Here is a 13,089-nt window from a genome sequence, read left to right as displayed (position 1 = left end):
ATTGTAGTTCCTGGTTTTAGCACCATAGTCACCACATGACATTATTAAAGCGAGGGGTGATGAGAGCTTCAGGACCCAAAGTCCTGAAGTCCCTTCTCACAGCTTTGCTAGCAGAGCTTAACCCATCTCCCAAACTTGGTGTCCAGGCCTAGGGGGGGTTTCCTCTGGTCTGCAACATGTTTTTCTATCATGCAAGCATCTCTCTGTTGTTTCCAAGGTGAAACCAAACCCAGAAAATTAAATTCCTACTCACTTTAATTTTCAGTAAAATATGGGCAGTCTGGGAAAAAGATTAATTGAACAGAAACCAGCAAAACAGGAAGAAGCCGGCCACCTTTGGTTTTCTCCAGCTTGTTTTCCCTGCAGTCACACTTGCTCCTCACGGCCTGTTTGGCCTCCATGCCCCTTTGCACAGCGCTCAGCCTGAACACAAACAGGCGGGCGTCTTTTCCTGGTGAGGCAAAGCAGACAGAGGAGGACGTGAACAGAAAAGTAGCATGACCTGGAAGAACTAAAAGGGCGGACTGTGTGGGAAAACCACTGCTGGAAGCATGAGGATTTGAGGTGACTGAGAATTCGGGAGAAACCCCACACTGCCTGTCCCCAACAATGCATTTAAGGACATCCTCCCTCTCTCCTTCACCGTCCCCTCCTCAGAGAACCAACGGACCACGAAGGAGCCCTGAGCACTAGGCACCAGGAGAAGAGAGAGTTGGCATGACCTATGCAGTCAGACCCCCGTGACCCTGCCGGAGAACACCAGGCAGGGGGGGAGTACCACCTTTGTCTGCTCTGAGGATCAGAAGGTCCAAGGTCTCGAGCACGTGCATCTGCTTCACTGGCACAGTTCTGTCAAACACTGGCACTGACGGAAGGTCGCCTGGAAAAGGAGACCTGGTTACCCAACACTGCAACCCAGCCCCCGCTCACCAGCACCTATAAAACGTGTCTGCAGGTAGTTCTGGACCCCAGTTCTCTCTAGGCAAGGAAGGAAGTCAGCTGCTAGAGCTTGTACAGGGCTGTACAGTAAGTTCAATCACTACTCTCTCAGCTCAGGGAGAAGGACTGACGTTCCCTTCCCAAAGGCATTCAGAACTCTCCATAGGAGTGTAGCAGTAGGGCTCGTAAACTATAGTCTTCTCCTCAGTGTTCATCAAATAAAAGTAGCACCTCTGAACCTTTTTACTGGGGTTGTAACACCCAGCTGAAAAAAAAAAGAATAAACTCAGCCATTTCTCCTAAGTCTTTTCTGATTTTGATGTAATTTTTTCCAAACCTTTTTTTTTTTTTTAATTGGGGAATATTGGGGAACAGTGTGTTTTCCCAGGACCCATCAGGTCCAAGTCGGGTCACTATTTTCAATCTAGTTGTGGAGGGCATGGCTCACTGGCCCATGTGGGAATCGAACTGGCGACCTTGGTGTTATGAGCACCATGCTCTCACCAACTGAGCCAACCAGCCGCCCCTTGATGTAATTTTTGAAATTGCATATCTTAGGTTATTTTGTTTATTTCTCAAGAAAGCAAAATTAAAATTTCCTTTTGTATTTAAAATAAATACAAACATATCCTATTCGAACATCCTCTATGTCTGGATCAAGAGTAGTTTACTTACAAATTTTCACTATTTCTCCATAGAGGAATATGAAATCTCCTTTTTAGACAAAAATAAAATAGAGACGAATCAGTTAAATTGCCCAAATAACAGGAAAAAATTAACTGTAGTGGAAAAGCTCAGGAAGATGTTAGGTAAATAAACGGATGATTAAAAACATTGCCGTTACATGTAGGATTTGTTTCAAGCTTACCTACTGGGATCTCAAATCGCTAGCAATTACTTTGCTCCTGGGGAACCCCAGGACCTAAAGTGCTAAAAAGATTATAAGGCTGTTCCGTAAGGAAAGGATCTATTGTGAGCATGGCACAGAATCAGGGCCAGGTGACGAAGTGTGGGGTGGGGGAGACTTTTTAGGCAGGAGACGTGGCTGCTTGTTGTTTATTTGCACTTCCTCAGACACTGGGGTCTTCCAGTGCTCTGTGTGGGCTGGGCTCGTTTGCCTAGTTATAATTTCGGTGCCAGGGGCTCTGAGCATCTTGCCTCTTCCAGAAACGTATCTGGTTGGGAGTTCATCCCTCCGTGGATGGTGCCAGAAGGCGGCAGAGACTGTGGTCCTGAGGGTTGATAATCACCTGACAAGGAGGGCCTCGCCCACTCCGCTCGGCCAGTGAGGGATCTGAATTGGTTGGAACACAGAGCCTGCTAAGCTTTTACTGGACGGAGGGCTCGTCTCTAGTTGCCCACAATGATGGGGCAAATCTAAGTTGTGTGAGAGACCGTTTTCCTTCCTCTTCTTCTTCTTCAATAGGAATTGATCCTCAGGCTCTCTCTGCTTCTGCTGGGACAGACTTGATTTTTCAAAACATGGGACGATCACTTCAGTACCCATCATCCTATCAGACTAATAACTATGATTATTTCATTTTGTGGATGGCAGCTAACAGACGCTGAGAGCTTCCTACTCAGCAGGCCGGAATGCTAAGTGTTGCACATGTCACATAATTTAAATGTCCCAATGACCCCATTAGGTAGGAACTTCTAACACTCCCATTTAACAGATGAGGAACCTGAGGCTCAGAGGTGCTAATAACTTGTCCAAGTTCATGTCTTGAGCATGTGGAGCCCCAGTGTGTGCGAGGACAAAGCCTGTGCTCTTAGCCAGTGTGGCAGCCTAATAACATCCTGTATCCCCATGGATTGAAGGTGTTACTATGGAAGCAACAGGACTGCCAAGAATTAGTGACAGGAGCACTTCATTTTACATTTAAAACGGGGATCCTGTGTAGCTGCCCAACTACGTACAGAGTAAATCAGCATTTATTCTCCATCAGACCTTTCTCAGGTAGCTGAATAGGTTGATATACAGCACAGGAAAAGAGGAAGGGGCCAGGGTATGAGAAAGTGCCACGTGGATTTAATGACAGTTTCATAACTTTTTTTTTCTTTTAGTAATCTCTTTATGAAAACACAACCCTTTAGAGCTGGCTTTTCTATGATTGCAAAACCAAAACAAATGGTGATAGCCTGTTTAATCAGTATTTGGTCTCTCCTCAAAGTAGGTTTGGCTACACTTAGAATACCAAGGATCTTGATTTCTTAATGACCTTGGAAGGGGCAGACTCTCAAAGGCTAAGTCTAATGACATTAAGCAGAGGTTAATGGGATAGAGTGAAACTCAGCCTGAAACGAAAGGAGAGATTCACTCGTGGAAACAATTCGTAATGTGATTAAGTGCAGACAAGAAGAAGATAAACAAAGAAATAACAAAAGAATTATGGCTTAAAAGCATAACAAGGAATATGAAGAAAGCCTGATGGCTTATTCTCTTTTTAGCGAAAGCAAACAGGGAGGCACCACTGCATAACCTGCCACCACAACGATGATGTGAGTCATACATCCAAGCTGGTGGTGGGTGTCCACGGCACTACCTGTGTGAGACGACTCTCAAGTGTGGAAGAAAAGAATTGCCTGGCAAATCACAATAACCCTTACATCTGACACCTCTATTAAATTGTGGATCCATGAAGATGAAAATTTCAGAAAGGGACTTGGTAATCTTGGTTTAGATTTCACATTTTCAAAAAAATGGCAGCCAACTCAAATTGATTCCCCCCCCCCCCCCGTTTTTAGGCAAGCCTTACGAATACTCACTATGAAACACACATTCTCTTTCCCACAAAGGCAAACCGATGAAGTATTTAACATTCTTTTAATCACAACAACATTTTCCATAATTATTTACTCAGGAATGTATTTTTGGAAATCTGGGTTAAGGTAAAGACAATAACATTGGGAGAGTTTAATTTAATTTTAATAAAATGTAGCTGGTTTAGTGCAAATAGCGCGGGATTGGGAACCAGTCTGGGTTCTAGTTCCAGCTGTGCCACGAACCAGCTGTGTGATCTTGGGCAAGTCACGTCGTTTCTTTAGGCCTCAGTTTCTTCATCTATAAAACTAAGAGACTAGACTAAACCTCTAAGGTGTGTGTGTGTGTGTGTGTGTGTGTTTAAATAAATTCTCTTATTTGGTTGCACTTTTCACAAAAGCTACAGATTTTGTTACCTGTTAGCAAGTTCCCAGGGGTACAGTAAAGGTAGTAGCTGCTGTTTGATAAGCTATTGCCATGTGGCCGACACGGCTTTAAGCGCTTAACATGTGCAGCAATTTAATCTCCAGATCCCCTCGTTGTAGTTACGATCGTCACCCCTATTTTGGTCACTTCATCAGTTTTCATTATTATAAACTATTTTTCAGCCACTTAAAAAAATGACCCCTACTTTAGGCCCAGCTGTCGTGTCTTCCTACACAAGGCCCCTGACACAGGACTCAGCACATAGCCAATTAGTAAATATGCTGAACCAGGGTTTGAGGAGGGAGTAAAGGTCGCAGCCAAGGGTGGGAAGAAGCTGCAGTTTTAGGCGTTTACGCCACTCTCACTGCTGTGGCTTTTGGGATTTTCATCAAACATCACCATGGTAACCAGAGCCTGGGCAGCCTGCTTCTGTGCAGTGGAGGACATGCCCTTGCAAGATGCTGTCTCTCTGCCTATGGCTTCCTCTGAAGCCCCAGGAGACATTTGGTACCAGTGTTTAGCCCCTTTAACATTCATTAGGAGTCCGGAAAAATCCACAGGGGCCTCCCACAGGAAGGGACCACACGGTCCTTGAGTCAAAGTAAATCTCTACCCGAAGCTGAGCTCCCTCCGTAGCATCCTCTCCAAGGGCATGTCCGATTGGTGCCTGACCTGTGGTGACAGGGAGCTGACGACCTCCGCAGGCAGGCTGATCCACCTGGCTGTCAAAAGGCTTGATTTTTATATTGAGTTGAAATCTGTCTTCCTGTCAAAATCTTTTTGTTTTCCTATCCATCAAAAATGGGTTATCTAAGAGTCTTATTGTTTGTTTTGAACACCAAGTACTTTTTGAATTAGAAACCTTATAAAACAAAGAGCTTTGACAGACAGCATGTCCCTGAGATGAGTGGCTCTAGATAACGTGTTCTTGTCGACTGCAGGTAAAATGTTGGCATCATGATAAGTGTTGGCCAAAAAGGAAGTTCTTTTTGCAGGTCACTCGATAGCCACAGACCACTCAGATCTGGGCCAGAGAAGAACCTCTCATGTACGACTCACCCTCCAACTTGCTATTCAGAATATATTCCCTCAGCTGGTCGGAAAACGAGGGGTTAATTTGAAAAGGAAAGGAAACTTCGCTAACCTCACTGCTGAGGGCACGTTTATCTACAGGGAGTTGACTGGCGGTCACCCATCTTAGAAGTACTGTAAATCACACAAACAAAGACATTTGAAGGAGCAGCTACTCACTAACCATCCACTAGCAAGACGCCAGCATCAGTGGAGACCAGCAAGGCCTGGCCCCAGGGATCTGCACACACGGCTTCATGAGGGAAATTACTGCAGAAACACTGGGGCTCCCAAGGCTGCGAGGTAACACAAGCATGGGAACGTAAGTCACCAGCAAGAACACACCGCGGCCGTCATAGGGAAGCACACCACCTGAAACAGCAACACAGGTCCCCTCCAAAGCCCGGGAGCTACATCGGCTCTGGACTCAGCTCCCTGTCTTAGGAAGGAAAGTCTCCTTTCAAATACGTATGCCATAGGAAGCGTTTCTGGCGTCATGCCCTGCCTCTATACGGTAAATATTCTTTGGGGGCAATCGAAGCGTTGGTAACGTTTTCTATGCAAACATTTTTCTTTAACACCTGGAAGATGGACCAATTGGTGCCTATGTTTTGGAGAATTCACATTAGTTCATCATAAAAGCAAGTCCCACAGATCCCTGTGTTGCTGATTCAGCAAAATTATTAAACCATGCACAGTGCAAGAAGTTGAGACTTAACAGGAAAATGCTTATTGACCCATTCAAGGCTACAAAATCTTTTAAAACATCACATCTGTTTGTAGGAATACGGCAAGTGGTGCCGACAAAACCTACTCATGTTCCCCTGTGTGACATATTCATACCATGTGAACGCTTGCCCTGAGTTTCAATTTTACTTCAGGCAGAGAGACTTAGCCTCCCTCACACTGCCTCAGAGCTGCGTGTGGACGCCTGGAGTCACGGGCATTGTTTAGCAGGTTCTTAGTCCCACCAGAATTGTGGACATTTTCAACAGAACCGTTACCTTCTCTCCAAAGCCCGTGGTTTGGCCGTAAAAGACAAAGAAGTTTTTGGAGATTCTCAGGGACAAGCTGAAGTCTTACCTCTCCACTTTCATGCTCAATCAGACGTCCCACTGGGGTTGTGCAAGAGCCTGTGCGTATTCACGGAGGTGTGTTTGTGCACACTGAATGAATGCATACCCTGAGGTCCCCTTCAAGGGTGTCATTTGGGATGAGGGCAAATACTGTGAGTATTATTGCTCTCTTAGAAAAGTATGTTCTCCCTTTAAGAAGCCCACACGCCTCAAAAATGAATATTCTAATTGCTAAGATGAGGCTTGGACTGTTCTGAAAAGATCACATAGGGAATGTGAAGACATTTTCATAAACGGGCTACACAGTGCAGATTTAATTGGAATGGCATTTCCCCAAGAAGACTTCTGGAAATTCTGAGTTTATGATTTATAGCAGGAGGGCATGAAAAAGCAAAGCCAATATAAATGTCAATTGGGAGACAGACGTAGACATCAGAGCATTAGGTAAGACCGAGATGGGAAGACCAACTCTTCATCACACAATCTTCTCTGACCCGAGGACACAAGTTGAGAACCTGATGCGGTACAGGGGTTCTTCACCCCGAAGATCTAAGGGCCATAGTAGAGGATCCACTGGGGGCCTAAGGAGGTCTGTGAAACCCTGAAATTGTATTCAAAATGCGATATGTACCATTTGGACATTTTAATGGGTGTGTGTTGTGTCCATTGCTTTCAGGAGTTCTCAAAGGGGCTGGGGACTCCATGACGAGAGGACATCATGAAGTGTCAGAGACAGGAACTGAGACCTGGCCCACAAGGCTCTGGCCTGAGGGCTAAGGGCATTGCCACTGCACTGGACTCCCTTCTGCCATGTGAGGGGCTCCGTGCAGATTCTCCAGGGCGAGAATGTGTTCCTCGGCCCTTCCCGCCTAAGCGCAGGACTCTTAACTTCCTCCCTCTAAGCCCATAGACACAGCTCATGAAATGATGGTGCCCAGGAGGTTGACAGAGCCCATTCTTTGGAAACAAAACAGTCTTGGGAGCAGCACGGGGGACTCTGGCCTCGGTTGAGCCAAGTGCCCACCAGGCCATAGGGCCTCGAGAGCAGTGTCTCTCCAAGGACGGCCTGTGGCCCACTGGGAGGTTATGAACTGATCCCCTGAATGGAAGCGCTTTCTTTGTTGTTCACTGGTGAGCAAGTCACCATTCCACAGACCTCTATTTTTCTGTACAGCTAAGAACTTCTTATGAAGAAGGTTATTAAACCTTACTGGAATTTGGCATTTATACAGTTCTTGGCAACACTGCAAATTCTATTCACATGAACAAGCAGACAGTGGGAATTTCTGCAACTTTGGAAAAGATGCTTTGCCATCAGTCTGGTCTTAAATTCGTTGGGTTTTTTATTTTTTTAGCATCGATTGTATTTTGAGCTCATCATTTTCCTGAAAACAGACTTTAAAGTGTGTAGGGTCTGCAATTCAGGTAAAAGTCATCTATACCGTTACCACTAAAGTGAATGCATTCATAATTCTGTTGCTTTTTATAAGGACACTTCTCTAGTGATGTGCTGTGAATTTGTTCCATTTAACGTTTACATATTCTGAATGTAAACTTAATTAAGTATATAAGGCGTTGCTTTACAAAACAAAATCATGCAAATAGTAAGTTCATACTGCAACTTGTTTATTATTTTTTTCCTCTTCTCTTCTTGATTACCACCTAGTTCTTTTTCCATGAGAAGTGGAAAAGAGAAGTAGATACACAGGCCACAGAATTTTTTGGCTGGCTGAACGAACTGTCCAGTAAGCACTGGTTTCTCTCAGCATCACCTGGGAACCTGTTAGAAATGCAGATTCTCAGGCCCTGCCCCAGACCTGCATCAGAAACTCACGCACACGAAAGCCTGAGAAGCTTGAAACTGCCCCAGGGCCTTGCTGTTTCGAGTGTGCGTATGTCAGTAGCACAGGCACCACATGAGCGCTTGTTAGCAATGCAGGACCTTGACCCTGCCCCAGAGCTGCTGGGTCAGAACATGCACTGGGTTAGGATGTCCAGGCCATCTGGAAACACACAAGGCCCGGGGAGCACTGCTGGATCCAGTCTGCCTGACCAGGCCCGGTCCAGCAGCTCTGCTCCATGTAAGCGTGAAAAGGCACGTGCATGGTATGGAAATAGGGACGCTGTCACTAAATGCTACCCAGCTCATCTGGGGCTTCCCACGAGGGCTGTGCGGTAGACAAGCTCTTCTTCCCCCTGCCCCGCAAACCTCTTTCCAAGAATCTGAATAACTTCACTGAGGACAAAGGACATTCACAATTGAACTTGAAAGTATCATCAACTCACCTCTTTTTTACAGATCCCTGAAGTCACCAAGCTGGACGGAGCGTCCCCTCTCACAATGGATTTCAGTTTCAGCGCCTTACAGGAAAGAGATCTCCTTTAAAGTTTGTTTTCAGGCAGCAAAAGAACAGCAAGATCAACAAGTATGACTTGAAAAAGTTTTAATAAAACAGGAGTATTTCAGACTAAAGTTTCAGATTCCCACAGTGCTTCATCACTGAAGATAAGGATGGAGTCAGCCTGATATGGTGAAGCCCTAATGAAAATGTCCTAACCCAAGCGACCCTTTGGCATCGTCATTTCAACCAATCAATATACCAATACAGAGATTTCCAGGTGAAAACAGTTCCCAGGTCCTTCCTGAAACTTGACGAATCAGAATCTCTGAAAGTAGAGTTGGGGTATCTTTAACCAAGGACCAACATTGGGGGGCCCTTGTCATAGTGCTGGGGAAACAATGATCTTTGCCTCAAAGCAATCCTTCGTCACCTTGCTTAGCTCTAGTTTCAAGTCAGAAGCTTATCTGTAGCTGGCAGCTCTCCTCCTTCTCCCTGTTGTGACATGGGTTCAAGGCAGAAAGCTGTGTCACCTCCCGGAACTGAGAACTACAAATGTCTTGTGTGGCAAGGCAAAGCGGGAGTAATTTCTTCCCACATCTGGAATGAGGTGATGAGTGGGAGCCGCCAAATTGTGATGACAGCTTCCAAGCAGTCGGGTAGAAATTCAGGTCCTCTGCGAGGGCACTGCCACTCTGCGCTTACTCCTGCCAGGGCAGGCTTCATGACGCTTTTCCCAGCTTGGCTCCCCACCCTTCAGAGAATTCCCAGGAGGCAGGCAACTGGGACGTGATCCCTCAACAGGAGGGAGCCCAGCCTGGGCCAGGTGGCCTCCTGCTATCAGTCAGTAGCACTGCCTCTTCTCCAGAGTACTTTCCTCGCACTCACGCCTGCAGAGAACCACACCTACACACTTATCCAGAACCTCACGATAATCCTAAGAGGAATGACGGAGCTCCCGCAGGAGTGTGCAAACCTAAAAGTGTCTGCAGGGGCCATCTGGCTTGGATGGGAGGGACTCACAACGACTGGGCTTGCACAAAAGGTTTCAGGATAAAACCCACCTGCCCTATTCTAACAAACTCTGCCTGGCGGGCCTCCTCTTTCTTCCGCGCCGACTTGGGTGATTCTGGTAAGACATCACTGAAAGACCGTCTATTAAGCATGTTCTAAAAACAGAAAAACAAGTTATGAGGTCCACAAATGGTTGTCAGTCTCATTCTTTGTCTTCTCTGAGTGCATAAACCTATTTGTCTGAACAGTCCTACTTCTACCTCCCGTATTCATTCACTCAGTAAGCGACCATGGAGGACCACTCAGGTGGCAAGGTCTGCGCTAGATGCCAGGGCCAGAAGAGCCAGCAGGTGGGCAGCCAGCGCCGTGTGACGGCTGAGAGTGTGGGCTTTGCAATGAAGCAAACCAGCAGCTCCAACACTTCCATCTTCCTCGGGTGTGAGGAGCCGCCACGCTGCACAGCTGGAGTGGGGGGGCGGTCTCATTGAGTGGCCCCCCTGGAGCACCATACACTGAATTCTTCGCAAATGGCACCCCTGGAGCTGTGCCACTCTGTGGCCCTCTGGGTAACTTTGGGCGAGTGACTTGTTAATTTCTGAGTCTCAGTGTCTTTGTGTGGTTGCTACCTGTCTCCTGTGTGGGTCATGGACATGACATGAGGAAATACAGGTAAGGGGCACAGCACAGTGCTTGGCACATACTCGGTAAAGGTGAGTTATCCCCCAGACCAGTCAGAGAATTGGGCGCACTCATCAATCAGCAAGTATCGACTGAGCACCTGCTCCTCCACCAGATTTGGGGAATGTGACAGACGTAATCTCTGTCCTGGTGGAGCACAGGGTCTTCCGGAGGAGACAGATTAAGCCACGGATTCCCTGATTGGCACAGGAGATCATCTCTACGGAGGGGAAGTACGAAGTACGAAGAGCACCTGAGAGCACTTCACAGGGGTTTGGCTTCACCTGGGGATCGGGGAAGGCTTGCCTCAGGCTGCGATGCTTCAGCTGGGACCTGAAGGACACCATGAACTCATCCTGGCACCTCTCTGCGCCCTGCCCTGACCTTAGGGGAGAAAGGAACTGCAGATTACCGGTTGCTCTTCAGGGCCCTGGGGTTAGTCTGGCCCAGTCCCTGCTCTTCTAACCAGGACTCATCGCTAGGACTTGTGTTCTCAACTCAGATCCCAGAAGGAAAGAGGACCGTGGACCCAGGGTTACCTTATGCAGATCTGGCATCAAATCCTGGTATAAAGATCGAATCAACATATCCAGAGTACGTCGGCGTTTCTGGGCAAATGTTGGCGTTTCCAAAGTGGCTTTTTCACCATTAATTACTAAAATAAATCAAGTTTTAAAGGGAGTTACAAATATTAACATTAACAAGGAAACGCTTCATAGAGAACACCATCCACTTTGCTAATCTGGTATTACCATAGATATTACCCTTCCTTTATGAAAGAACACTTAAAAACTCTCTACATTTCACCATGCAAGTCAATAGTCCATAGGTTTGTCTATCTTACCTTTCATGTTGGAGCAAGTTTCCTGAGCAGAGGGTACATCTAATTACTTAAAGACTGAGTACACACCTAACTGCCCCCATCTACCATTCTACCCATCCACCCACCCATTTGTTCACTGATCCATCCATCTACCCAATCACTCATTCACCCATCCATCTATACACCATCCATCCATCCATCCATCCATCCACCATCCATCCATCCATCCATTCATCCATCCTTCCACCCGTCCAACATGGGCCAAACCACCAGGATGCCACTCAAATGGGATTAAATATATATATTTACATATTTTCTGCATATTGTTAGAAAAATTAACAATTGCTTAGTACTGAGATTCTTAGCCTAATGGAGTTTCTTCTGGGAAAAGAAGCTTGTGGTTTACTGGACTATTGACTCCACGAGTCATAAAGTGGAATGTCCAGTTATACATTAGAGTACAGAACAAAAAGTATACAGTAGAGGTTAGGAGCTTGAAGTCAAGACAGTTACGGGTTTAAATCCCAGCTGTGCTGCTATCTGAGCATTATAAAGCAAACCATTTAGCTTCTTGGGGCCTCAATTTTCTACCTTGTAAAATGGATATAACTGTATTTCCTTATAAGGGTCATTGTAAGTTTTTAAATGATATAATACACAGAAAGAGTTAGCCCAGTGCTAGGCACATCAAACTAAATAAACTAGCTGTTATTAACTATTATTTTTCGCACACAGAGGGCCAAAGGAAGGACAGTGTTCATCGACTGAAAAATGAATTTCTTGGGGACAGGCATTTCCTAGATGGCATCTGTGTTCTGGGGGCAAGCTGGGTTTATTCGTGGCAAGACATCGCTTAAGGCATTTAAACTACGCATGTCTATTATTTTCTCTAGCATGTGTATTATTTTCTCTAACGGGAATTTTTTGGTTGAGATATTTTCTCCTTAGTAGCCCATAAACATCAATTTTAAATAACTTGTTTTGACCGAATCAGGGGCAAAGGTCACAATTTCTCTTGAAATGCCATTTTCTGTTATCTTGGCATTTTCCCACCTGTCCCACCACCTCCCTCCTGTTACATCCACTTTGCAATTCGCAGAGACTTCTGACCCTTGGTTTCTACCTTCTCACTCCCTCCTGGTCCTTCCTGGCTCCAGGCTCTGTTTCTTTTAACACGCCTTCCTCATAACCTTTAGCTTCGTGTTCTCCCACTACGACTGCTCTGCAAATCTTCAGCTGGAGATCAACTGAGCCCTTCATTTCCTTTCACCCCAAGCCTCTGGGTGCTGAAGAAGGTCACTCTGTTGACTGGCTGGCTCTACTGAAATCAATGGATGTCATTAATAACTTGTGTCCTTTGTGTTGCTGAGTGATCGCTAATCCATGGTTAAAGGACTACAAGCTAGTAGTGGTCCCTGGCCTGGGATTGGCACTCCATGAAGGCTGCTTACCTCCCGGGTCCCAGGTTTCGAGACCCTTTCTTGAAGGTGGGAAGGATGGTAGGTACAGATGAGGACACTCGGGAAAACCTACTCAACGCTACCAGAAAACTGAACACGTTTCATGTGAAGAATTAACATGCAATGGAATCAATGCATAAATGATGATATTTTTTTATACAGCATCTCGGGAGAATTTGAAGAAGTGTATTCTGATGCAGAACACGCGGCAAAATATTTCAAAATAGAACTTACATTTCACTAGCAAAAAGTCCCTGAATTCCTGGTGATCTGTAAACACCGGCGGGGATGGTAAGGGTGGGCCAAAGAGTGGTACGCTTTCTTCTGAAAATATTTTCAGCCTGCATAGAGAATATTTCAGGATTACTTTGTTTTTCTTCAGAGATCACCGATATTTGGAACCTTAAATTGTTCCAGTTGCCTATGTGATGTGTTAGGAATATTCATTCCACAGAAGGGGCCTTTCTGGGCTGCCAGAGCCCTGGCCCCCATGCAAGTC

The 13,089-nt window shown here is 45.9% G+C and overlaps 1 protein-coding gene across 5 annotated transcripts in view; it reads right to left on the bottom strand.

Moving 5' to 3' along the window:
• Positions 1–13,089, bottom strand: part of GARNL3 (GTPase activating Rap/RanGAP domain like 3) — a 125,604-nt gene that overhangs the window by 18,408 nt on the left and 94,107 nt on the right. For 3 of the 5 annotated variants that reach the window (XM_033123062.1, XM_033123063.1, XM_033123064.1), the window contains 8 exons: positions 12,825–12,931; positions 10,847–10,962; positions 9,680–9,784; positions 8,563–8,637; positions 5,385–5,496; positions 1,615–1,653; positions 782–880; positions 335–451 (listed from right to left, as the gene is read on the bottom strand). In XM_033123062.1, the coding sequence (XP_032978953.1) occupies positions 335–451; positions 782–880; positions 1,615–1,653; positions 5,385–5,496; positions 8,563–8,637; positions 9,680–9,784; positions 10,847–10,962; positions 12,825–12,931 (770 nt within the window). The remainder of the gene's footprint in view (positions 1–334; positions 452–781; positions 881–1,614; positions 1,654–5,384; positions 5,497–8,562; positions 8,638–9,679; positions 9,785–10,846; positions 10,963–12,824; positions 12,932–13,089) is intronic. The other 2 variants (XM_033123061.1, XM_033123065.1) reach the window with 1 other exon arrangement.

The sequence above is a fragment of the Rhinolophus ferrumequinum genome, chromosome 12 (genome assembly GCF_004115265.2).
Source record: "Rhinolophus ferrumequinum isolate MPI-CBG mRhiFer1 chromosome 12, mRhiFer1_v1.p, whole genome shotgun sequence".
Lineage (NCBI taxonomy): Eukaryota > Metazoa > Chordata > Mammalia > Chiroptera > Rhinolophidae > Rhinolophus > Rhinolophus ferrumequinum.
The sequence above is the reverse complement of the archived record's forward strand: the minus strand, read 5'-3'. Positions and strand labels throughout refer to the sequence as shown.